Consider the following 18902-nt stretch of genomic DNA (forward strand, 5'->3'; position numbering starts at 1 on the left):
AAACGAGGCAAAAAACAACGCTTTATTACCATACCGCCGAACAAAAAGTGGAATAACACGCGATCAAAAAGATGGATATAAATAACCATGGTACCGCTGAAAACGTCATCTTGTCCCGCAAAAAACGAGCCGCCATACAGCATCATCAGCAAAAAAATAAAAAAGTTATAGTCCTCAGAATAAAGCGATGCCAAAATAATTATTTTTTCTATAAAATAGTTTTTATCGTATAAAAGCGCCAAAACATTAAAAAATGATATAAATGAGGTATCGCTGTAATCGTACTGACCCGACGAATAAAACTGCTTTATCAATTTTACCAAACGCAGAACGGTATAAAGAAATTCATGAATAGCTGGTTTTTGGTTATTCTGCCTCACAAAAATCGGAATAAAAAGTGATAAAAAATGGTCACGTGTCCGAAAATGTTACCAATAAAAACGTCAACTCGTCCCGCAAAAAACAAGACCTCACATGACTCTGTGGACCAAAATGTGGAAAAATTATAGGTCTCAAAATGCAACGTATATAAGTGCCACGTATTTAAGTGCCACGTATAAGTGCCACGTATTTAAGTGCCACGTATAAGCAAAGTAATGATGGTAAGCAGTCTTCACAAGTGGAGTAATTGGTCTTCTTTGGTTGGCAAATGTCACATAACCACACACGTAACAAAAATTGTTAACAATATTTGCACATTTACGAGGCATTTTCAAAGTGTAAATTCTCTCCACAAAATTACTGCAACAAGAGAAAGAGACTTCAATTAGTACAAACTATGCAGACACAATGAATAAAATGGCTGACATTGGTTCAACAGGTCTGTAATCAGGTTTACCAATACACATTTGTTGAAAATTCAAAATTTCCCTATTTTCCTGCATAATAATCTTAAATGACCTGTATCTCAGCAACAAGAGCTAATAATGATTTTTAAGTAACATATTCGTTTTTAGGATGCTAAAATTATTACAAACCAGCTATTTTCATTTCAGAAACATTTTCACTGTTGGCCAGTGTTATCTCTGACTTAGCTGATTAGATTTGTGATCCTAAGCCACTGGGATCATAACAGTTACCACACTTGCCAATGCACCATGGCAAGAAGGAAGAGCCAGGCAAAGCGGAAAGATTGGGATATCTAATGGATGTTCATATTCTGGGGCAGCTACAGGCTGCTATTTTTAGGCTGGGGAGGGCCAAATATCCATGGACCTTCCCAGTCTGAGAATAGCAGCTGCCATCTCTCTGTTTTGATAGCCAGCCAAGATAAAGCAGACAGCTGAGGGCTTCAGCTCACAGCTATCTGCTTTACTTGTGCTTGTCATCAAACATAGGGGAGACGCCACTTTTTTTTTTTTTAAATATACATATTATTTATTTTTTCCAACGTGGTGCGCTTGACAATCACAGCCATGCCAATACTTGCATGGCTGTGATGGTGCCAGAAGTTCCCACACCGGAAAAGCTTGTTGATTGGCTGCACTGCAGCCTTTCAACAAGCTATATTAGTCAGCTGAACCCGAACAGTAAACTGGATGTACGGTAAGAACTCCGTGTTTGAGATTCGGTACCAGACACTTGGTGTCTGGTATGGACCCCTAACTTCACAGTTCGAGTTCTCACATCCATAGTCCTGTACAATAATAAGTATGGTGTAAATCATTCCTGTACTAAAATTCTTGAAATATGCTTTAACATAGTCACTGATTATAACAGGTTTATTGCTTTAGCTATCTGGAGAAGAAGAAAAAATATGAGGCCAAAGGTTCTGTTTGATTTTAGGTCTCATGATCTTCAGCTCATCAAGAGATCTTTTTGCAGCTGAAAAATTTACTTGGCCATTGACACTGGATCAGCAAATATGTCTAGTGCTTCTAGTGTTGGTTTTATGGTGAACTGTATGGATCTGATATATGTAATTAAATGTGTGCATGGAACCTTACTCAAGCCTCTTTACGTAAGCTAAAAGAATAGTTTTTTCTGGGGTCCAGCACAGCAGAAAAGGCCAAGACGGGCAATGTTTTTCCACAGCTATTTTTCACACAGAAACCATTTGTGTAGGTGCAGATTTTTTTTGCTAATTTGCAATGCATTTCAACCTTTGCATTATAAAGGTTGAAAGCTGTGATCATATTCAGCAACAGGATTGACTTAATTTCAAATCCACAACGTGCAGTGAATTCTACACAGATTTCCACTACATATGAATTGGGTTTATAAAACCTTACCACTTGTTTTGTACTGTAAATTCCTACAGATTAGCCCTGTCAAAACTGCAAGAATGAGTCTCTTACAGAACATTAGTCGCCCATCACATGTCCCGGTGATTCCTGTACTGGCCAAAACTGTACCGGTGAGGTCAGTGTGACACCATCCTTGTGGCATACATATGTATGTGTGTGCCGTCCGTGTGCATCATCAGTGAGCCAAATACTGAAATAGAATCAAGAATACCAATGACAGATGTATAGGTGTTAGATGTGCAAAGATAGAGAAAGATAGATACAGTGGCATGTAAAAGTTATTGAGCAAACTTTATGTTCTTGAGTTGCTCTTTGTTCAGCAATGGAATCTTGCTTGGTGAGCTTGCATATAGGCCATGAAGGTTGAGTGCATTAGTTATAGTTTTCTGTGAAACAATTATACCTTCTATACATCTTCACAGGTGGTCCTTGGCTCTTGGACAACTCTTCTGGTAATTCTTTTCACTCCTCTGAAATTTAGGAGGGAGTACCTCGTCGTGGCCGGGTGAAATTGTTATTTCCGCTTCCAGATTATGGCCCCAACAGTGGACACTAGAACCTTTAGTTGTTTAGAAATTCGTCTCTGACCAATGCCATCAGTACCTTTTGCAACAATAAAGTTGCAAAGGTCTTAAGACCTCTCACTGGTTTTTACCAGGGCTGTGGAGTCGGTAAGCCACAGTTGCGACTCCGACTCCTGGATTTTATCAGGTTCCGACTCCGACTCCTTCATAGATGGCCAATTCGTAACAATAAATTTACTGTTGTAAAATATTAACATTGTGCATATTCAGTTTCTCACCATCATATAAGTAATCAGACCACTTAGAGCAAAAACTATATTTATTAGAATACAATTAAAATATAGCAAATAACTTTTATAAACTTTTCTAAACTCTTGTAAGTAAATATGCAATAAACACTGTTATGCAGTTAAGAAGAAATCTATAAATTTGTCCTCAGAAAAAGTATTGCCTCTGTCAGATCCTCCTTCATGGATGCCCTCAAATCTGATCTAATTATTTTGAGAGCAGAGAACAACCTCTCTACACTAACTTGGGTTGGTGGCAAAGCAGTAACCACTCGGGCAACGTCTCTGACAATGTCAGGATACAGAGGAATCGCTTGTTGCACTGTTATTTTTGATGAACGGTCAAATTTCTCAATTTCTTTTAGTGCACATGAAAAATTCTGCTGAAATGTACTGGCTGTGTTCTTTGATGGGGATGACTCTTCTTCTATGTGGGAACGCTTTGCACGGTCCTTGTGATCCAAATATTTTTCGAAATTAAATTCTTCATCAGTTGATGAGGGTGAAGATGTGGCAGGACGACAAAATTCTTCTTGTTCCTCCTGACTGTTCTGCAACTCTTTCATCCTTACTGCTATTTCAAACAGAGCTTCTTTTCCTTTAGTTAGCTGTTGATCATCTAGAAGAATCCGATGCATTGGGTCTACATAAACATCTGCCAAAAGAATGTTATTTTGTAATAGTAGCTCCTCTCTCCGTTTCATTGATGTAGCAATGCCACTTGCAATTAACCCTCCTCTTTGGGACAGGCGAAACATCAGGTTCTTCCACTCCTTTAAGAAAATACCTGGAGTTAAGTCCTCTGCTTGTAATTTTGTAGTCACTGTAAATGGGTGCTCTAGCAATTTTTCCAGCTCAGTCACCTGATTCCACTGACTTTCATTTAGCATCAGTTGAGGGTTAGCCATGTCTACAAGAAAGGTTTTCAGTTCAACCAAGCGCTGAATCATTAAGTACTGCCCCATCGTGTGACTTGATCAATAATTGCCCCTTTTCCAGCACGTCTCTTCAAAATTGAGTCAACTTTAGGGGTTCTGGCAACAGTAGCCAATTTTCTCACCTTGCCAATCAGTGCAGCAGCATGTCCTTCTTGCAGACTGTCTCTTATAGCCAGCTGTAGCGTATGCACAACACAGCGCATGTGATGAATGAAAGAATGTATTGACACAGTTTCAACAAGATCATCTAAACTATCATGTTGCTGTTCGTCTGAAGCAACTTCAGTTTGCTCCTCAGTTATAATACTGTGTTCCTCTATTTCAAACATTTCTGTGTCTGTGGACCCAGAATGTTCTTCTAGCTGCTGGTCACCATCATTACTCTCATTCATTAGCTTAATAGTACTTATCATATTTGAAGCATTGTCAGTTACGACAGAAAGAACTTGCTCTTTTTTAAGTTCATAGTCTTGCAGAACCTTTTCCACCAAGACCTGGAGAAACTCACTGGTGTGATGAGCTTTGGTGTCTTTTACTGCCAATGTCTTGGTAACTATTTCATTTTTGTCATAAACAAATCAGACATTGATGGCAAAATAGTTCACTCTGTGACGTGTGCAGGCATCCATTTTAAGAAACAGAAAGCGTCCCTTGAGAGTTTTTTTAAGTTCTTCCTTTTGTTTAAAAGCTTCTTCGATTACTAATTTTCTAATACTCTCTCTCTCCAGAGAAACGCCAAGCTTGCGGGCCATTTCCCCATTCAGACACATAAAAGCTGGTCGTGAAAATAATGAAATAGGCACACTATCCTTTACAACAAGCTCTATGATCTGTTTTTTAAATGTATCTACTGTCATTGTCACAGTAAATTTGTCACTGACAAAATATCTTGCAACTGATGGCTGCAAAGTTCTCTGCTCCTTTGTTTGGCTGGAAGAGCTGGGCACTGGTTCATTGGTTTGGATGCAGTCTTTCTCATCCACTGCTTTCAGTACTTCTGGATGAAAGCGCTGTAAATGTCTCTTTAGATTAGAAGCTCTGGTAGGAGCATTTTTATCTTTGCCTGAATATGCACTGATCTTGGCTTCACAGCATTTGTTTTCGTCTGGATCATTTGTCATACACTGACAGACATAATGTTTTCTATCTTGAGTGATGGTGAAATGTTCAAATACAGCTGATTTAATGTGATGCTTCTTTGACATTCTCAGGTTTTTAATTCTGCATTCACAATCCAAATGACAATTGTTTTTCCTAAAAACAATTGTACAAAATTATTGCCAGGTCGTACAACTGATATAGTGGTCAGTAATACTGATATTCCTCATGTACTCACAGTTAACTGATGCAAAGTTTGTTGAAAGGATAATACTTCTTACAGTCTTCCTCTTCTGAGTAGCAGCTGTGAGATGCTTGGAAGACGCACACCTAGTAAACATCTAGTCTAGAGGAGGAGCTTTACTACTAAGAATTTGCAACACATTTTCACTTTCAGTTTCATACATTGTAAGTAGGGGGGTTGGGGCAGCATGAGGTTAACCAAGTATAAGATTAGATAAGGGTAGTGGAGAACAGTGACACAAGAAGTAAGAAATGTCTCTATCTCCAGCAGAACTGCTTATTACTGTTGTTCATAGTTTGATAGAACATATATATTTGAGTAACATTTATAAAATTCATATGAAAGTTCAATTATGAAATATTAATACATTTTTTTTAAAGCTGGAGTCGGAGTCGGTACATTTGTACTCCGAGTCCGACTCCACAGCCCTGGTTTTTACCCATCATGAGATGTTTCTTGTGTGACACCTTTTTATGGACCATCAATTGAACCAGCTGATATTATTAGTCACTATGTGGCAGGATTGCTTTCTAATTACTGATAGATTTCAGCTGGCATCATGACTTTCCTTAGCTTTTTGTATGTCTCTTCATGTGTTAATTTTTTTGTATAGCATTGAGTTACACAAAAGTTTTGTGACAATTCCATGTGTTCTATTCCAGAAAAGACACTTTGATGCATCGGGCACATTGTCTTTGCAGCAGTTTTGCAGTTCAGATTTTCTTTTGGCTGATAACATTGCATTGTGGAATTTTCTAGAGACTAAATAATGGATGTATTCAGCACTCTATCCTGCCGTATCTCTGTAGATCTAATGGAAGGTGTGCATTTTGTAGTTGTGTTCCAACTCTGCATAAATATGTCTTTTAATAGATAATTAAAAAGATTAATTCTAAATAATTATATAGAGAATGTTTTTATTTTCTGCTATGTTCCCAAGATGAGTTTTTGATCTTGCAGATTTTCTCCACCTATTGTCTAAATTAGATCACTTGCATTTTTAATTGCATTTTTATTGTTTTTAACACTAGAGATTTTGTCTCTTGTTGGTATGTCAAGGTTTTAAATGAAGCTGCTTTGCTTTTGATACTTTCTGATATTTGGCTTTGACAAAACTTATGATAGTCATGTGTGAATTACTTGCTTTTTTTTTATACATTTCTGCAGCGGAAAAAAACTAAGAATACATGTGCATTACTTACCTACTGATTTTCTGCAATTCTATGGGAAAAATCTGCACATAAAATTCAACGTACCAGCAAGAGAAATTGACATGTTACGGATTTCAAACAATTAGGCTAAGTGCACACATCGCAGAATTGCCGCGGAAATTTCAGCGGCAATTCTGCAACTCCTGCCGTGGGTATATCGCATGCGGAATGGCATGCATATTCCTGCAAAAAACTAGCATTTTGCAAGCGTAATTAGCTTGCAGAATGCTAGCGTTTTCCAAACGATCTGTAGCATCGCTTGGAAAACTGATTGACAGGTTGGTCACACTTGTCAAACATAGTGTTTGACAAGTGTGACCAACTTTTTACTATTGATCCTGCCTATGCAGCATCAATAGTAAAAGATAGAATATTAAAAATAATTTAAAAATGGTTATTCTCACCTTCTGATGGCCCCGGATCTCCTCAGCGGCTTCCGTTCCTATAAATACTTTGATTGCAGGACCTTCGATGACGTCACAGTCACGTGACCGCGACGTCATCACAGGTCCTTCACACAAAGCATCTATAGGAACGGAAGCGGCCGCGTGCACCGCTGAGAGGCGGGAAGACTCCGGGGCGTCAGAAGGTGAGTATATCACTATTTTTTATTTTAATTCTTTTTTTTTAACAATTATATGGTGCCCAGTCCATGGAGGAGAGTCTCCTCTCCACCCTGGGTACCAACCGCACATGATCTGATTACTTCCCGCATGGTGGGCATAGCCCCATGCGGGAAGTAAGCAGATCAATGCATTCCTAGGTGTGCGGAATCCCCACGATTCCGCAAATTTAATGAACATGCTGCGTTTTTTTCTGGAATGCGTTTCCGCACAGGAAAACAACGCAGCATGTGCACAAAAAATGCGGATTGCATTCTATTAAATAGGATGCTTAATGTGAGCGTTTTTTTCGCGGTTTTATAGCATTTTTATAGCGAAAAAACGCGAAAAAAACGCGAAAGATCTGCTATGTGTGCACACAGCCTTAAAGTAAAAAATAAGCACAGTGGGCATGAGATTTCTGTAAATCTTATCCACTTTGCTGGAACTGTAAGATGATGCATTGATTGGGCGTGTAAAATACACACCATCAGAAACGCACCAAAAACTTATCCTAACCTTAATTTACTATACATCTTTATTTTAAAGAGGATCTGTGAGCCCTACTGACATGTTTTACTCTACCCTTGTATTTCCCTTGAAATTTAGCAGCAATAAATGTGAGTGCTAAGTGTGATATGTCCCACTTGCAAAGTAAATGTAACAGAGTGCTGTCATCTTTGAACAAAATGGGGGGGGTATTCAGAATACATATGGGCACATTCACATTGATATCTTTTAGAGTTGGGGAATCCACCTCAGGAAGCTCTGTTTTGTTTTTCTTAAAACATTTTTTTCGGAAGTTTTTTCTGAAGGATTGTTTCTAGCGCGGTGTTTTACAGCCTTTTTAATTGACAGTGACAAGTTTGGAGAGGCTTTCATAAGGATTCTGCCTCTAATTTACAGGTCAATTCTTTTTTTTCTCAGTGAGGTTTTCAACACCTCGGTAAAAGGAAAATGCTTAAAAAATTGTCAGGTAAAAAACAAAATGGATTTTATAGTTACTTCAAAATTTTCCATATAAAAACTGAGCGAATATATCCTAAGTATGTACAAAGCACTGTCACAGGCAGATTCCGCCTATAAAAGTGCTGAAAAAAACATCTAAAAGATTGAACTGCCTTGTCAAAACTACTTGCTGTGTGCTTTAGACAGAAGTTGGCTAACCTCTTGTTTAAAGGGAATCTGTCAGTAGGTTTTTGCTATGTAATCTGAAAACACGCCGCCTCCTGTGATAGGCACTTGACGGTCTATGGACATTGTATATACAGAGCCTGGTGTGGGCGGGGTTTGCTTCCTCAGCTCTGCTGTATTGCTAAATCTAAAAACTGTGTCAGAACGGCTGCACCCAGTAATCTAAGTGATACATTGCTGGATTCAGCTTCTCTTTGCCTGCATTATGCCATCTTCTCCTGAGCTGTGCACCTATCGGGATGTTTCTGAGAGATCGGTGAGGGTCTCTGGACTCGGACTCCCCACCGATCTGCCTACAATTAAGAGAATAGCAACATATAAAAAATAGCAAAAGTTTATGGACTCCAAATCTTATCAATCCTTGGACCTTTTTCAGTTGTGACACAGTGACTGCCATTAAATTGTTTCACGATCTCTCCTTGTAAGTTTCTTCACTTTACAGATTGAGATTATTCATTTGGCCTTCATGTTTTGTAATATTTTACTATAATTGCTTAGAAAAGGTGACGTGCCAGGACATTTTAGTGTGGGTAATATATTATTTTCGCAATTAGGTTTGCAAGGTCTCAAATCATCGGCTCCTGACACTTTTGTATTTTTCTATTGTCAGGTTCTGAGATCAGCCAGATTGATATCAGTGCGCACAACGGATGAAAGTGACAAAAGGGACGTCTTGCCTTCAGTCACGGTATAACAGGAACAGCAGAATTTGTGATTACAAGGTAACAGTCATATAAATTGGAGAAGTTCTACCGCACCTCGTACTTACACTTCTTATTGCCTACAGACATCCCTCCTATAACTTTTGTTATATCTGTTCTACTAACCTCTAAAATAGCACAGAAGAGAAGTTTCACTCATGTAAATGAATTCTTCTTTCTTTTATCTCCGGTTTCCTCTTTGCACAGAGTTCAGTGACACGGGCTTCATTTACAATGCTATCACATGAGGAAGGCGAAGCTGTCTGGAATCTGGCCAATAACATGTGATCTGTGAGAAAACACTTGTGTTTTATTGTGTGGATAGGGAAGTGTGAAGAATGATTCTTACAGGTATATAGGAATGCTAAGTAAGTACACAGTATTGTATTTGTAGTGCTCTTCTCAACCTTCACTGTAGTGGCTAGTAATGTGTTTGTGCTTCTTCTATATAGACTACTTGTAGAACTATGGGGTTAAAAATGTTGTTTTCTACTGACATGAAGCCAATGTATGAGTTATGAGCAGAAATGTAACGTCTCTAGTGATGTCCTGAACAGATTTAAATGACTATTTGCTTTTGTAGTCCATTTTTTATTGGTAGGTCCTAGAGAGCTGGAGCCTGGTGTAAAGTCTTCGGAAGCACCTGATTTATCTATGTAGCAAATGTGGTGCCGCTTGCTCCAGTCACTTGGCCACGCTTAATGAGCAGAGAACATACTTGAAACATTTGTTTAATAAAAAAATCTAAAAATATAATTCCTCATGTCTGTTAACTGTTTTTATGCATGGCCAAACAACTGGACCAGTAGACACCAAATTCAGCACATACATCTCTGGCAAAAATCAAGAGACCACCACATCAAAACCCTGTCATGTGCAGCCCAATCTCCAAACCTGAACCCCATCGGAAACCTCTGGAATGTAATCAGGAGAATGATGGATAGTCACAAGCCATCAAACAAAGAAGAACTGCTTAAATTTTTGCGCCAGGAGCAGTGTGAAAGACTGGTGGAAAGCATGCCAAGACGCATGAAAGCTGCTGATTAAAACTCATGATTATTCCACAACATACTGATTTCTGAACTCCTCCTGAGTTAAACCATTAGTATTGTTGTTTCTAAATGATTATGAACTTGTTTTCTTTGCATTATTTGAGGTCTGAAAGCACTGGGTGTTACTTTTTTTATTTTGACCATTTCTCCTTTTCGGAAAAAAACTACAAAATTTTTTGCTTGGAAATTCGGAGACATGTTGTCAGAAGTTTATAGAATAAAAGAACAATTTACATTTTACTCAAAAATATACCTATAAAGAGAAAAATCAGACAAACTGAACATTTTGCAGTGGTCTCTTAATTTTTGCCAGAGCTGTAGGTAAATCAGCTTCCAAAGATTTTACACCGAGCCATTGAAAAAGAAAGAGAGGACAGCACTCAATCTAGATCTCCATTTCATCAATGAGAACTCCCTACTAATTGTCTATAAAGATAATAATCTACTTCTAATAGTACAAAAAACTCTTCTTAACTCACCAGGGAATTATTTGTTTTTGCGCTTTCGTTTTTTCCTCGCCATCTTCCAAGAGCCATAACCTTTTTATTTTTCCACCAATATAGCCATGTTAGGCTACGTTCACATTTGCGGCCAGCGCCGCAGCGGCGCCGCATGCGTCATGCGCCCCTATATTTAACATGGGGGCGCATGGACATGCGGCGCACTTGCGTTTTGCGCCGCATGCGGCGCTGCGGCGCCCGCGTCGGGGCGCAGAGGACGCAGCAAGTTGCATTTTTGCTGCGTCCAAATTCAATGAAAAAAACGACGCATGCGTCGCAAAACGCAGCGTTGTGCATGCGTTTTGCTGCGTTTTTGTTTGCGTTGTGCGCTGCGGCGCCGACGCTGCGGCGCACAACGCAAATGTGAACGTAGCCTTAGAGCTTGTTTTTGTTGCACGAGTTGTAGTTTTGAATGGCACCTTTCATTTTACTATATAATGGTCTGAAATTCAAGGAAAACAAATCCAAGTATGATGACTATTTGTTTCTAAGGGTATTCAAATAAAAAAGTGCAAATTTTTCAAAATGTTTGGCAAATTTCAGATATTTTCATGAATAAATGAAAATCATATTCACATAAATTTACAACTAACGTACAATATAATGTGTCACAAAATAACAGTCTTAGAATCAGTGGGATCCATTGAAGCGTTCCAGAGATATAACCTCATAAAGTGACAGTGGTCAGATTTGAAAAATTTGGCCTTGTGAGGAAGGTGAAAACAGGCTCAGGGGGGAGGGGGCTAAATAAATTCTGCAATTTGTATAACTCTTTTTCCAGAAATTTGTGGTGAGTGTTGTTATGTGAAGTTCTATTTAAAAAATGACTTATGCATTTTTAGTTCCCCCAGAAGAGGTCACTTATCTTTTCTAGACTGAATTGCAAATCTACCCAGTAATGCAGAGATAAAGCCCACACTACCAAATTACTGTATAACTAGGCATGACTGCTTTTTAGAAGATTCATAAAACTGAATTCATTACCAAATTAGTTATTGGAGAACAAAACTGACAACTGATTTTATGGTCCATGAATGAGATAATGTATGCTGTCCTCACCTAAACGGGAATCTGACCTGTATAAACTATTACTATGGACATAGGGGTTATACACTGCTAAAAAGAGAGAAACCTTTATGCCTCATATCAGATGCCTTGTTGTTCATAAATCATCTTTTATCTCTTTATGTAAATGACCTATTCCGGGCTCTGGGCAGGACTTTGCCCAGAAGATAGCTCTGCCTCAGATTGTAACCTAAGCAATGAACAGTTGATATTAAAATGTAAGATCACACCATTCTTGATTTTTAATGACTGGTAAGTTGCTTATTTTTGCAGGCACTCTACAAGTTTACCAAAAAAGAACATCAAAATAACCCTCTACAGTGGCCGGAAACTTTAGATAACTGTTGGTCAAACACTTTTCAACTCTACCTTTATATCTTTCCATACAAATGTGAGCGAAGCATTCATGTATCAGTGGAGTCATGGCCATCGATGCTGCCAGCATTCATCTAATGCGTTATGGCCACCTTAAGAAACTATGTGACGGAAACCATTTTTAATGTGAAAGCTGCCGTGGTCTTAAGATCAAGTTACTAAGACTCCCTCAGTTTTGTGCCTATGAGGTTTGCTGTTCTTCCTACATGGGATTTGTAGTACCATTTGCAGTCATGTAAATCTATGCCCCTCCTTGTAATTCCTGTATTAAGTGGATCTGCCACTGCTTGTTAGTTGTCCTTCACTCCTAGAAAGGGGTTGTTGAAATATGGCAACTCCATTCATATTGTTCTATTCAAGATGGACCGTTAGTTTAATAAACCAATTTTATTAAGCAGCTGGCTCTGTAACACAGATGGTATTTGACCTTATGTATTTCTTCTAATGCCAGTTTATTCATTTTCACAGGTACAAATACTTTTAGGTGATGATAGAGAAGAAAAAAAGCCATCCTTTGCTCAGTCACAATGAACCAGCAGACGGTTGACAACGAGTACGCAAGGAACAGGGTCTTGGATTCTCACGGTTCTCTGCTTGACGTCCATTCAATTAATAGTGCTGAGTTGGTGGCAAGACTTGAGTCATATGAGAGCTCAGGGAAAAAAAGCATATCTGATGTCAGAAGAACTTTCTGCCTCTTTGTCACCTTTGATTTCCTGTTTGTCGCTTTGTTGTGGATCATAGAACTAAATGTGAGTGATTCCCTTTAAATATATTCCTTTGTGTGGGTCATAACGTTTTTTTCCTTCTCATTAGTAGGCAGTGTTGTATATTTTTGAATTACATATTTAGTTTAACTTAAAAAGTTGAGTATGGAAATTCTTTGTAAAGGCTTGGTCCTCATTCAAATGTCCATGAATTACGGACCACGATGCTTAGGCTGGCCGCTGGTCTCCTGACCCAAAGTTGGCAGCCTGGTACAACACAACACTAAGCAAACATTTTAGACAGAGTTGGAAAAATGCTGCAAAGTAAAACTGCTTTAAAAAATATAATAATTTATATTTTCTTATTAGTAATTAAAATGCAAAGTGAACGAAAGTGAAATCTAAATGAAATCAATATTTGGTGTGACCACCCTTTACATTTTTTGTTTTTAAACAACATCTGTTCCTCTAGGTACACTTGCACACAGTTTTTGCAGGAACTTATCTGGGAAATTGTTCCAAACATCTTGGAGAACTAACCACAAATATTCTGTAGCCTTGCTCAAATCCTTCTGTCTTTTCATCTAATCCCAGACAGACTTCATGATGTTGAGGTCTAGTTTCTGTGGGGGGGGTGTATCTTCACTTCCAGGACTTTTTGTTCTCCTTTCATCACACAGGTCATACCACATGGCAAGACTGAGCAGAGTAACAAGATACCAGGTAGTTATAGTGTATCATCAAGGTTTCCCTTGCAATTATTTCAAAGTAGAGCGGGGTTTCAAGATATGTTATTCAAGCTCTTTTGAAGAATCACTTAGAAATAGGCAACATCGAGGAAAGTAGACCCAGTCATCTGCCAAAGAAACTTACTACAGCAGATGAAAGATACATCAGGCTTGCTTTCTTTCGTAATTAAAAGATGTTGAGCTGTACTATCAGTTCAGAAATGGCATCAGCCAATGGAACCCAACTAAACCCATCTACTGTTCAGAGAATTCTGGTCAGAAGTTGTCTCCATGGAAGAATAGCACCCAAAAAGAGATACCGTATATACTCGAGTATAAGCCGAGAATTTCAGCCCATTTTTTTAGGTTGAAATTGCTCCTCTCGGCTTATCCTCGAGTCATTCCCAGGGGTCGGCAGGGAAGGGGGAGCGGCAGCTGTCTAATCATACTCACCTGCTCCTGGCGCGGTCCCTGCAGGTCCCTGGTTCTCCGGGCGCTGACAGCTTCTTCCTGCATTGAGCGGTCACATGGTACCACTCATTACAGCAATGAATATGGACCCCACTCCCATAGGGGTGGAGCCGCATATTCATGTCCTTTTGTCTGTCCTTATTCACACACTGAGGTCAACTCTGACACATGGTAAGCTTTTTAATATTAGACAGCGTAGGACCGTCTCGATCAGAGTCAACGGACTTGTCGACGGTAGGATGGCTTCTATGCTATTTTTGATCAAAAACAGTGTTGCTGGGAACTCTGTGTTATTTAAATGCACTTTTGCTTCTTTTACTTATTTGGTTGCAGCAGGGTTTTTGCTCATTTTGTTTCTTGTAAGTTTTGTATATTTTATGGCCAATGTGAACATGCGTTTATGTGCTGCATGTATACCAACTCAAACCAAGCTCAATTTTTGTGTTTTAAAGGGAACCTGTCGCCAGGGGGGCAGGTCTTTCCCCCCCGAATCCAGACGCACCACAGCTGTCAATCATGGCCTCTGCGTGCCGGGCGCCGCCTCCTCTTCTTCATTAGCGTTCCCGGCGCCTGCACTATTATTTTTTTTTTCGGGCATGTGCAGTGGCGCTGCCCTTCGAACTTACAGCGCAGGCGCCGGGGACGCTAATGAAGGAAGAGGAGGCAGCGCCCGACGTGCAGAGGCCATGAGCGATGGCTGGGAGGCGTCTGGATTTGTGGGGAAAGACCTGCCCCCTGGTGATTTCACGGTATGAGGGACAAATTTCAAAAGCGATTTATTTCAGCAGTGCCAGGGACCCGAACTAAAAGAGCCACCTTGTCAGAATGCAGTATTACTGCTGCACAAGGTGGTTCTTTTAGTTAAAAACGCCTGGGGGGGGGGGGGGGGGTTGACAGGTTCCCTTTAACTTCATAAAGTGACAGTGGTCAGAATTGTAAAAATTGGCTTGGTCATCAAGTACCAAATTGGCTCTGTCACTAAGGGGTTAAACAACTGTTAAGTTACCTTCACACGAAACGACTTTATAACGATATCGCTAGCGATCCGTGACGTTGCAGCGTCCTCGCTAGCGATATCGTTTAGTTTGACACGCAGCAGCGATCAGGATCCTGCTGTGATGTCGCTGGTCGCTGAATAAAGTCCAGAACTTTATTTGGTCGTCCGATCGCCGTGTATCGTTGTGTTTGACAGCAAAAGCAACGATACCAGCGATGTTTTACACTGGTAACCAGGGTAAACATCGGGTTACCAAGCGCAGGGCCGCTCTTAGTAACCCGATGTTTACCCTGGTTACCAGCGTAAAAGTAAAAAAAACAAACAGTACATACTCACCTGCGCGTCCCCCAGCGTCTGCTTCCTGACACTTACTGAGCGCCGGCCCTAAAGTGAAAGTGAAAGCACAGCGGTGACGTCACCGCTGTGCTGTTAGGGCCGACGCTCTGTCAGTGTCAGGAAGCGGACGCTGGGGGACGCGCAGGTGAGTATGTACTGTTTGTTTTTTTTACTTTTACGCTGGTAACCAGGGTAAACATCGGGTTACTAAGCGCGGCCCTGCGCTTAGCAACCCGATGTTTACCCTGGTTACCCGGGGACCTCGGCATCGTTGGTCGCTAGAGAGCGGTCTGTGTGACAGCTCCCCAGCGATCAAACAGCGACGCTGCAGCGATCGGCATCGTAGTCGCTATCGCTGCAGTGTTGCTTCGTGTGAAGGTACCTTTACTCTTTAAACTCTTTCTCACTGTAGTTTTGTAATAGAAAAATGGTACCAAAATTAAATACTTATACAATCCATTTAATTGGAAAAAAAGGAAGAGAAAACTGTTTGGACTACTTTTCAGAGCAATAATTCAGTCACATTGTTACTGCACGTGTTACTTCAAGCTTACGTGCGGCCACTATTCTAAAACCCACATCACGCTCTTGAGATTCTTGCTGATTTTTTTGTTGTGTGTTTGGGGTTTGGTAAAAATATGTTGTGTTGTACTTTGTGCCGATGATGATGATGCAATATTCTTACTGATGTGTTTATAAATGGTGTATTACACACATTTACACTCCTCTTGCAATGTGTTAACTAGTTTTTAAAAGGAATTGAAGCAACTAGCATTGATTTTAAGGTCTTTGGATTTTGTGCTAAAATATATGAAGTGTTTAGTAAAATAGTTTTTTCTTTCTTTTAGGCAAAAGTTAATATTCTAGATGCCCTGCAGACAGAGGTTTTACATTATGACTACTACTATTCATTTTTTGACATCTTTGTAAGTATTATGTGAAGTAAGAGGTGTAATAACTGAACATCTGGGATAGAGGGGTATAAGCTTGCAACCAGTAGTAAAGAAGGAGGCTTGAATGGAGTATTGGAATAAAGGTACATTAATGGGCTCCTGTCACATCAGATAACGCCATTGGGCAGGTATTAAATTAACCTAATTAGCATTAAGAAGGTGCCTGACCACCTTACTGAAAACACAACTGTCTACTCCTCTCAGGAGCCTCCAGCTTTCAGTCATACGGGCACGGCCAGCGTATGCTACAGTCACCTCTCAGTACATAGTGAGCAGCGGCTGTGAGCACGCCCTGGCACTTTGACAGTCAGCTGTCTGTGGACTGATGCACTACAGTGCCGGCTGTCTTTCCAAGTCCCGGGGGGTCCTTATAGGCGCTGCTCACTGTACTGAGTGATGACTGTAGCCATGCTGCCCGTGCCCCCGTGACTGAAAGCTGGCGGCTCCTGAGAGGAATAAAGTTTGTTTTCTCCTGGGTGCTGCACTTTCACTGCACCAGCCAAGCCCCTTCCTAACGCTTTTTTAGCCTGCAGATTAACCATGTATCAAACATGACAGGTTCCCTTCAAACTGAATATCATATATATTTAGTTAAAATGTTAACTGTGTGTAATGTGTAAGATTAGCTGTGTCCTAGACAGCGATTCTCCTGTTCTTTATAAATGGTGTATAAAATTAATGCTTCACCTTTTACATCCATACACAAAAAACAAATTAACCCCTGCACAGCTGAACACTAAGTAGACATCGATTTCCTGACTATACAGGTGGCCCACTACCATCCATGCAAAACAGAAACAAAAAGGCCATGTGCATTCTCACACCATTAGCACAAACTGGAGACGAGCAGTCTACTGAACAGACAAGTTCTGCCTCTTCAGCCAGCTTTCTCCTACTGAAGTGCACACCTTTCTAAATAATAAATAAGCCTAGGACTGACTTAGGGCTGCAGGGAATACCAGGCCAGGAAAGAATAAAACCCCATGCTCTCTATCATTCCATAAAAATCCAGGCCAGAAAATAGAAATTTCCAAAGCCCTTAAAGTGGTTGGCCACCACCTTTTTACAACCATTTTTTATTTTAACTTAAATACCTGTACATGGGGCTAAAAATTATGCTATTGGGTTTTATTAAAAATGTTGCACCATTTATGTTCTATAGCCTTTGTGTGTTCTATTTGTGGTAGCAGAATGAGTTATCTGTGATTTTTGGCAGTGACCTCTTCTAACAATGTGACCAGGAGTTTGTAACTGTGTCTCTTTTTCTGTGCTCCTCTTAGCTAATTTATGGCCACAGAACACATCAAAGTTGAATGTGTAAGGAAACAAAAGGCCTGTAAAAGCCAAATTGTACAACATTTTTAATGACTTAACCCCTTTACGACCAATGACGGACATAGCATGTCATGAGTGGATCTCAGTTCCCGCACCATGACGTGCTATTGCTGTCATGACTGTAAACTGTAACTGCCTGTAAACACGCAGTGACAATTCCATGCCGACAGCTGTCACTGACAGCTGAGCAGCACGGGAAGAAGTGCGGGGACTATGCTGTCGGTTCCCGCTCTCGGAGGTCTGTGATCGGACAGTCAATCTGACTGACCGATCACAGCATGATCCTGCAAGAGGCGAAATGTCAGCACCTCCCTCCCGATCACAGCAGGAGCTCTGTGCTACTAGTGGCCGAGCTCCTGTGCTAACAACCAGGGATGGTGCCAGTACCACCCCTGGCTGTTTAACCTCCTAAATGCTGCAATCGAGAGCGATGGCAACTTTTAGGAGGCAGTAAGAGGGAGGGAACTCGCGATGGCTCGAATGTAGCCATTGTGATCCGGGGTCAACATGACAACCCCCCCCCGGTCACCAAGCTATGGATGGCCCAGAGCATGGTCTATTAAGCTTTCTGTACAGGTATAATACATTATAATGCTGGCACATTGCAATGCTTTGTTCCTGTGATCAAAGTGAAAAAAGTGAAAGTCCCACAGAGGGACTTTGTAAAAAAGTTAAAAAAAAGTTTAAACTAATTACAAAAATATATTTAAAACATTTTTTTTACAAAAATAAAAAATATTACGCCAATAAATACTCATACTTATGTAAAACAAAAAAAATGAAAAAAAGTACACATATTTGCTAACGCCACAGCCAGAAGGCCCCGATTTATAACACTGTCACACTAGTTAACCCCTTCAGTGAACGCAGTAAAAAAAAAAAAATGTGACAAACTATGGTTTTTCATCATGCAGCTTTAAAAAAGTGCAATAAAATGCTATAAAAAAGACAAATAATATGGTGCTCATTCCTTTTTGAGCTTTATACAATGCCTGAAAAGTAGTTCCCTATTACAAGTAGGGTATTCAATCAGGAGAAATTGCACAATAAACTGACAGGTCCATTTTTTCCTACTAGCCCTTATAAAAATTAAACATTTGGGGCTAAAACATTTGGCGGTAAAAATTTAATTATTCTTTCTTCACCGCTCAATGGAATAGATTTCTTTGATGCACATGTGGTGTCAACATGCTCACTGCACTCCTAGATGAATTCATTGAGAGGTGTAGTTTGTAAAATGACAACAATTATGGGGGGGTTGCTGTTCTTGCACCTCAGGGGCTCTACCAATGTGACATGGCACCCTCAAACTATTCTAGCAAAATCTGAACTCCATTA

The 18902-nt window shown here is 40.0% G+C and overlaps 1 protein-coding gene across 2 annotated transcripts in view; it reads left to right on the plus strand.

Moving 5' to 3' along the window:
- STARD3NL (STARD3 N-terminal like) overlaps nucleotides 1-18902 on the plus strand; it is a 63741-nt gene that overhangs the window by 26921 nt on the left and 17918 nt on the right. Inside the window, exons 2-5 of one of the 2 annotated variants that reach the window (XM_077269259.1) lie at nucleotides 8955-9066; nucleotides 9253-9413; nucleotides 12506-12789; nucleotides 16125-16202. In XM_077269259.1, the coding sequence (XP_077125374.1) occupies nucleotides 12565-12789; nucleotides 16125-16202 (303 nt within the window). In that variant the 5' untranslated portion in view covers nucleotides 8955-9066; nucleotides 9253-9413; nucleotides 12506-12564. The remainder of the gene's footprint in view (nucleotides 1-8954; nucleotides 9067-9252; nucleotides 9414-12505; nucleotides 12790-16124; nucleotides 16203-18902) is intronic. The other variant, XM_077269260.1, reaches the window with a different exon arrangement.

This window comes from Ranitomeya variabilis, chromosome 6, assembly GCF_051348905.1.
Source record: "Ranitomeya variabilis isolate aRanVar5 chromosome 6, aRanVar5.hap1, whole genome shotgun sequence".
NCBI classification, from domain to species: Eukaryota; Metazoa; Chordata; class Amphibia; order Anura; family Dendrobatidae; genus Ranitomeya; species Ranitomeya variabilis.